The sequence below is a fragment of the Aspergillus thermomutatus genome, assembly GCF_002237265.1.
Source record: "Aspergillus thermomutatus strain HMR AF 39 chromosome Unknown NODE_13, whole genome shotgun sequence".
NCBI classification, from domain to species: domain Eukaryota; kingdom Fungi; phylum Ascomycota; class Eurotiomycetes; order Eurotiales; family Aspergillaceae; genus Aspergillus; species Aspergillus thermomutatus.
Genome location: NW_020798061.1, coordinates 1 through 8036, shown reverse-complemented (window position 1 = coordinate 8036; position 8036 = coordinate 1). Strand labels below are relative to the sequence as shown.

General features: G+C 45.9%; 2 protein-coding genes across 2 annotated transcripts; both read right to left on the bottom strand.

Annotated features, from left to right (window-relative positions):
* Nucleotides 1–3447: 3447 nt before the first annotated feature.
* On the bottom strand, nucleotides 3448–4321 carry CDV56_100775 (putative glutamine-serine rich protein MS8; the record flags this gene model as incomplete). The annotated part of the gene is made up of 3 exons (XM_026754394.1): nucleotides 3448–3541; nucleotides 3600–4039; nucleotides 4160–4321. 3 exons carry the CDS (start codon nucleotides 4319–4321, stop codon nucleotides 3448–3450), a joined length of 696 nt encoding a protein of 231 aa, XP_026618041.1.
* A 1335-nt stretch (nucleotides 4322–5656) lies between these two features.
* On the bottom strand, nucleotides 5657–5980 carry CDV56_100497 (uncharacterized protein; the record flags this gene model as incomplete). The annotated part of the gene is made up of 1 exon (XM_026754116.1): nucleotides 5657–5980. A coding segment is annotated over one exon (324 nt), but the record flags the coding sequence as incomplete, so codon positions are not given.
* Between the last annotated feature and the right edge of the window lie 2056 nt (nucleotides 5981–8036).

Genomic DNA, 8036 nt, shown 5'->3' with positions numbered 1-8036 from the left:
TTTGGATGAAATCGTGAAGACGAAAAAGGTCGAAAAGAATCAAGAGACGAGGGAAAAGAAGAGTAAGAACGGGCGAAAAGCGTTCTATTAGGGTATCTCAATCAAGAGGTGGCGGCCCACGAAAACTGCGTCAGTGTAAAGACGCAAAAGACGCTCTAGAGTGGCCGAGATAAAATCTATGCTTTTGTCTATGCAGAAGACAAAAAGGAAACGAAAAGTAAAGAGAGGACCAGACCTCTTTTCAGAAGAAGAAAGGATGAGGAGGGAGATAGAGGGGAGAAGGAAGAGGGGGGAACAGGAGGATGGGGAGGGATGATATTTATCGGTTTGTGGCCTCTTTTTTGCCGCCCAACCCTCCAGCGCAGCGAGAAAAAAATTGCAAAGATAAAAAATTTTTCATCGTTGTCCCGCGCTAAGACCGCATTCGCACTAGTCGCTATGGCTGTCGAAGCAACCAACCCGATAGGGTCCGTGTCTGCTTCGGGCTGATCTAGCGGCTGCTGATTGGCCAGCAACCCTCCATGATGGCAACACTGGAACGCACCTTTTTTCTTTTTTCCTCTGGCTTGCTAATCAAATTTGGATCGGAGCAACCGAATTCTAAGAAATACATTTTCCAAGGTTTACAGGGTTTTTCCATGCGATCAAGTTTTATTAGCAAGGAAGAATTTTTGTCTTCTTGTGAGTATTCTGTAGGTACCTTACCTAGGTGGTGTAAAGGTGATAATTGGAAAGCGATAAGATTGGACCTTACCAGGTAGGAGGCAACTTCAATGGATAATTATGAAAAATGGAGGAAATTCCAGCCAATCATGCTTTGAAGAATGAGCAACAGCCCAGCCTGTAGCCCCTTTCTTTTCTACAAGGCTGATGGAATCTATGTACGACACCTGTACGAACCCCGGACAGGATTACATGCAAAGCACAGTTACCATTCTTTAATTGAAAACGAGCTGATCAGGCTTACGGAGGCTGAATATGAAGATGGACAGCAATGAGCATTGCATACACAGAAAAACAGGATGGTGCGCATCCCTTGAATCCTTGATCAACATTTGCGCTGTTGGGCTAGAAGTCCAGTCCCTGACAGGTGTGAATCCGGGGATGCAACAGTAAATCATCTAGTCCTGTGTCCACTGCAGTTGACTAGTCTCCGTGAAAGTGTTGGGGCCGCAGATGCTGCCAGTGCTATTTCTGTCGCCACAAGATTCATCTATTGTACGGAGTACCTAGACTCGGTGGCGCAGTCTATTCCTACCTAGACTTCGGACTCGGTCTTTGTACCAAAAGCATGTGGAAGTCTGGGAGAACAGCAAAAGGACAGCGACAAACAAGCAAGATTATTTTTAGAGTTGGAAAAGCCTTTTTTATCAGATCTCTTTATCCGCTCTTGCCGGTCATGCCCGCAGAGTAAGATGATGGCTGAGCTGGTACTCAATGTCGTACTCTGTACAAGGCATGGCCTCCGGGCAGATAACGATAAGCGAACGACTGTGATAAGACGGTGGAACTGGAAAATTCAAGCAACGCAAGCATCTCGCCTGAATTATCATTTCTGAACTGTCTGCTCGATCAAAATTCTACGCTAGTGCAACTCTTTGCATTGCCTTCATTAAGAGGATCGCGGAGGTAAATATATGAAAGGGAACGAACCCCTGTCTTATCGACGAGAAGGCAGAAAGTCAAAATGCAACCGAGATTACAAGCAAAGGGGACCAGCATAAAAGAGACAAGAGTACGTACTTAGGGAAACTCTGGGGTTCAAGCGTCGTTCCTCTGTACGGAGCAGCTTACTCGTTCATTTCTCAATGTCTGAAACGATGGCTTACAGGAGGCATGGATGAGCATCACCGCCATTCTCTCCTGACTGGGAGAAGGATGAATCTCACCGCTTAATCTGTTATCTGGCATGTAGCATAGCATAGTAAAACCTCTCGTCTAATTTATCAGGCTGGCTGCTCCTAGATTGAACTTTATGGTTTACATGGGCTCCTTTTTTCCCTTCCCAAAAAGCATGGTTGCATTGCAGATGACTCCTGAAACTTGATTGCTCGAAAGCAATGAACCAGCAAAGGTACGGAGTACTTCCTATTAATTAAAAGTCCATTATCGCCCTTATCCCTTATCGTTGCTTATTGAGATCGGAATTCGATATTTGTTGTACAGTCTGACGATATTTTTGAATCCTTTCACGGCGCCTCGTTATCGCTAGTCTGAATCTCCAGATTGTGGTCCTTGATCCTGCCTTATCCCCCGCGAAAAAGCCGGAGATGGTGGCAAGCCGGTGGGTCAAAAACTTTAACCTCACATTTATTGTTCTTTTCAATAGCCATTTCGGTAGACTGCAGTAGTCTATTCAACCTTTCTTTTCTTTTCTTGTTTTTTTTTTTTGTCTCATTTTTGTCATCGTGTTTGCTATGATTTTTGGGGAATTTTTTCTACTTTCCTCCGTTGCCAGTTCCATGAATTGTTCCGGTCGGATTTCGCCCTTGCGTGTCAGGCATAGGGAGACCAGGTTCTTTTCTGAAGTAAACCCTTGTACGGAGTACCTCTTAAATCAAACCCTTGTACTCTTAAATCACAGTCAACCTCGACATTGAGAACGTCGCCCGATTCCTCGGCACCATGAGTATTAGTAATAATATTCATTCATAAATCTCCTGCTAATCAACTCGTCATATCCAAATTAGATTATCATGTCATCGGCCCATGTCACAGCCAGAGCATGAGGACCAGTCATCTGCTGACTCGCCACCACTCCTACACGTCTATTACGTCTTGCCTCAGTAATCCTACACCCAGACGCTAGGATCAAACATTGTTGTTCATACCTATGAACGGTGGTAACCAGTCTCGTGGTTAACACTCTCAGGACTATCCGTTAGACTCAGCGTACCATACTCTGTAGATGAATCTACCAGATTCGCCACCCGACTTTTCTTCTGAGCTTCCACACTCACTTCTAGAACATTTCCCGATTCTACCGCCGACAAAGCCATTGACGTCGCTCATTTGGACCCTTGATAGGACGCTTTTACTGCCGTCCCACAGGAATGCGCCTGTAGTTACCGATGCGGGACCGATTCGGTCTAGGCGTTTTGATGTGGCGATAACGAGAATGCTTTGTGCGCTAAGCATTCTCGATGTCATCACTCTGGGGAGAAAGTACATTGGTAAGAGCTGGCCGAAGTCAACAGCTTCTCAACCCGAATACGAAGGTGGATCAAAGGTAATGATGGAAGTATACATTTCTGATGAATCAAGCTATCAACAGTCTGTCAACTATACGAATATAAGAATACAGAAAACGCCAGGGAACACCATCTTCGACTGTTCTCTTCATATAGAGCACAACAGGGTATCATCATAACTGTCGTAGCTAAAATTGCAGCGAACAAGGTTTGGCAAAGACTAGAAGGAATTTGCACTTGGGGTGACAAAAAGGAACTAGTCAGAGGAGCTCGAGCTGGAAGAACTGCTAGAACTCGATCCACGCCTGTGGCCCTTGCGGTGTTTCTTCTCCTTCTTGTGCTTCTTCGACCTATTCGAAAATACCATTAGGGTCTGTCACAATCAATCCAAGTCAGTGCTGAGCTTACATCTTGCTGGCCATGTTCATTCCAGCAGCGCCTGCTAGCGCTCCTCCTGCTGCGCCTAGAAATCCACCGCCGAGTTTTTTGCCCAGAATCCCACCAGCAGCACCTCCCAGCAAGGTCGAGCCCAGACCCCTTTCGCCTTCCTGTCCGGCGGGAACAGGAGCGTGCGCCCCCTGGTAGGGCTGTTCCGGGTGAGGAGCGCCATAGTAAGATGCGCTTGCGCCTTGAGGATTGTGTTGTTGTTGTTGCTGCTGTGGGGGGTACGGGGAGTGACCACGGTCGTGCGGCGGATAGTTCATGGGCAAGCCTTGTCCGTAGTTTTGATCACCTGGGTACCCGCCCTGCTGGTGCGGAGCGCCATGTTGAGGTGCGTAGCCTTGTTGACCGTACGGAGGGGGTGGACCGGAATATTGAGGATTGTGCTGTTGCTGGTCGTAGGAAGGCTATCAAATCAGGAAAGATTAGCTCATGAAGATGCCTTCAATAACAGCGCGACAAAACCAAGTCATTGAACATGTAATGGATTTCAGAGACAAAAGTCAATCAAAAGAGAATAGTCTTACTCCAGGTGGGTAGTATCCATGTTGCGGAGGCTGCCCGTACTGGCCTTGCGGAGGAGGGTAGTTGTAGTTATGTTGGCCTCCGTAGTATCCGTCGCTGGGCTGGCCATGACCTTGCTGCGGGGCACCGTATTGATTGTAGTGGTTGTTGTATGGATCAGACATTGTGATGAGAGTGAGATAGTGAGTAATTTGTCTCCGATGGATGAGATTTTGCAAGTACACGACAAGAAATACGAAAGGATGGGGCGCAGGTATGAGGGTCCTTTATACGAAGGGCTGGCGTTTGCAATCTCGGTGATAATGGTTGAGCCATCTGACAGCGATGGAAGGAGCCACGGCTCAGCGCGGAACATTGGTGAAATTCAGGGGCGTCCGTCCCAGTCAGCTACGTGGATTACGAGGCGGTGCAGCGGCTGAGCCATCACCAATACCATTCTTGAACTTTATTGACATAGGCGTTAGGATGAAACAGCTATCAACAGATGCTACTCCGTAGAGGGGTATCAAATTCGAGATTATTACGTTGTATTTCACTCTGTCCTGCACCGCCCCATCGTCCTTCAGTGACAATTGTTTTCTGATGGACTGCGACGGATAGCTCCTGTGGCTAAGCATTATTTGACCTGCATGACAGGCGCCTGGAAATGAGAGGCGGAAGATCCACCAAACAAAATGTTCATGATCTGAAAAAACAATGCTTTTTATTCTTGCCATCTATTAATAAAAGATTTTCAGCTCTTTTCTCTGCATATAAACAATGATGCTTGGTCATTATTGATGTAGTCCATTCGGTCAAGAACCCTTTCCAGTTTGTGGAATTTCGCCGCCAATATATACAACGAAAGCTTCGTGCTCCTTCATACTCACGACATCTTACTCTGTATTTGATATCTCACTTCCTTACTTTCATACATTAACCAAGTTAGTCCACTTGGGCTGTTGACTCTAAGAATCTTTAGGTGAGCTTATGTCGCTGCAGGACGATCATGGCACTCCTCATGGCCGCACTCATACCATTCTAGCAGTCGCCATGGCGTTTGTCTGACCGACTCGGCTGCGCGGAGTCCTCGCCCAGACAATGGTGTCAATCGATCATCTGATTTTCGCCCCAGGTTAAACACCTGTCCTGCTTCGGAAGAAGACATGAATCCCTTCAATAGATGACGGTGAATAATACATTGGACTGATATGGCAACCTTCTATTTGACGAGTCCTTCAAGCAAAGCAGTGGGCCTGGGACCCTAGCACATCTTCCATATCGGCTATCGGCTTTGCTAGATGCAATGATATCATATAAGGTGTCCTCTTCTCTCCAAGATTCATGACTCTCACCATGTTGCAGGTAGTTTCCATCAAGTATAGATTCAATCCTTCCTGTGATACACAACGGTGATGACATTCGGTCAGGGAGACCCATTCGAGGAGTCGGGAGCTGGCTCAGTTGGTCCTCCTTGCTTTCCCTCCTACCCTTTCCAGTCTCAGCCGAGGGCGTTGTATTCATGAATGCTTCTCGTAAATCATCCATAGCGATAGGGTGGTATCGAGTTTCTGGTTGGGGATAGAAGCTGAGTGAGAAGTTGAAGTGCGGTCATCTTCATCGATGTCGTCGGGACTGGCAATAATGTCATCATCACCGATGACTTCGATTTCATCGTCGTCGATCTCGTTATCTAGTAAGGCGTCGATTTCGGCGTCGATTTTGGCGTCAAGGTTATCGCGCTGTAAGGCGTCGGATGTCTTGTCGTCGTTGAATGGAGAACCCCCTGAAGGAGCCACATCTTCCTCAACATGAGAAAGTTTTCTCTTTCCTTTACCATGCTCCTGCAGAATATTGTCTGAGCCCTTAGCCTGGTGTTACTTTCTGGCTGGAGTGGGCTCTGAATTCTGGACGCAGTTTTCCTTGTCCTTAGAACCTGATGGCAGAGTTGCCTTATGGAGCCCGACTTTTACCTTTTAGTGTGGCTGATTATTAACAGGATCTATCTCTAGGGCTTGAATTATTAATTAAATAATAAATGGGACGCAATGGCTATAATAATGATTGTCTTAATCGTGCTTAATGGAAGAAACCATGTTCTTGCTTTCCTCTACGGATGACCCCTCTAAACTAGGGGAACCATCAGTGTGACTTCCATAATAGGAAGGTGCACCATGCCTCAGGCTGATTCAATCTTCTTCCTACATGCTGATTCTTTATCTGAGGCCTGAGGATATAGATCTGCTGGTATGTCTGTCTGAAATCCCCTAATTCATAATTAACAAGTGCGAATACTAATCTCCAGTAATATCTGTGCTGAAATTTGTTGGACCTATCTTAAATTTGGCTGTGGTTATCTTGTTTGCTGTGAGGACAATCATATCTATAATGAATTAAGCCACTAAATATTTAGGAAATGTATCTTATCAGTCTAATACAAGTTGATTATCTTCAGATGCACATTGGATTAAGATAGATTCAATGTTGGTTATTTTTATAGTACTTCTCATCTAGACGCCATCTAGGTGGAAGCAGCAATACAACAACACATTCCCTATGAGATATGAAGAGTCGATCCCATATAAATCCCGCGATTACTAGAGATATCGTCGCTACTACCGCCATGAGATAGGTAACCTTGGTCCAAACGTCTGCCGTCCGGTTTTGATAGCTCTCTTACACTCTCGCCCAACCTTCTTGCATGCTAATCTTCCTATCCAATCACCGAGTAGGGCTACGAACAGCCCATGCTCTGGAATACGAGTCTTGTTGCTTTCACGCTTCCTCCCCTTCTAGGTAGTGTCTCCGGCGTGGCCCAGCTCGGTGCCGAGACGGAGTAAGGAATCAGTCAATCAATCAATCAATCCTCCCCTTCAAGGCTCAATGTGGTTCCTTTCGCCGCTCCTGCCACCAGGCTTCACTCCTAAGCAGTGACAGTACAGGGCTTCAGGTAACTCAATTTGTCTCAACCTTTGCAGCCAGAGACCCCTTTCTTATAGAAGGTCTAAGCTAACACTTTTCCTAGTGCTGTAGGATCAACGGACAGCTATCAGGAAAGGACCCATTAGTCTCGCCATGGGAGCTATCATTCAAAGACTGTTGATGCTCACAATACTAATTAGTATGATAAGTTATGAGGGACTATAAAATTTACATGGGCCCATGGCAAGCTTGGTTTATTGTTTAGCTCAGAGTTCCAAGAGTTATATCTCACCTGTGTGGAACTTGAGGCCTGAGGATGTATTGTGCTTTGGGTGAGCACACAACAATGCGACGCGGTTTCCTCTTCTCTCTCTCTTGTTCTCCTCCCAGCAGCAGCAGCAACACCATCCTCATCATCATCATCGTCACCACAACGACCACCATCATCATCAGCATCATCATCATCATCATCAGCATCATCATCAACCATGGGTAAGTACTCATCTCCTGTTGTAAACATCGCTCTTAAAGGGTTGTAGACTGATTCATTACTATAGAGGGCCAACGTGGCTTGTTTGATAGCATCACTGTTGTAAGTTCCATTTCCTCCCCATAAAATCTCTTTGAGGAGGAATAGAGATTGCTTTATACACTTGATTAGTGTTTATAAGGTTATTTCTATATGTTGTCTCTTTAATCATCAATGTTTCTCTCAATTCCGAGTACTTTCCCTTTTTTTATCGGTCCTTCTTTGATTAGTATTTCTGGTCCCATTGTCCTTTGCCCCTTCTATTCTGGCCACTGCCCGGTCGAGCTTTCCTTATTTACTATCCTTTGTTTTAATATAATGACACATGAGTTACCTATGCTATGGTAAGTATTTACTAATGCTCTGAAAATACAGCCTGAGTCGCATCCCACCAAGACCAAGGAGAAGAAGGCAGAGGAGGAGCCCGCCCAAGCCGCCGCCTCCGCCTC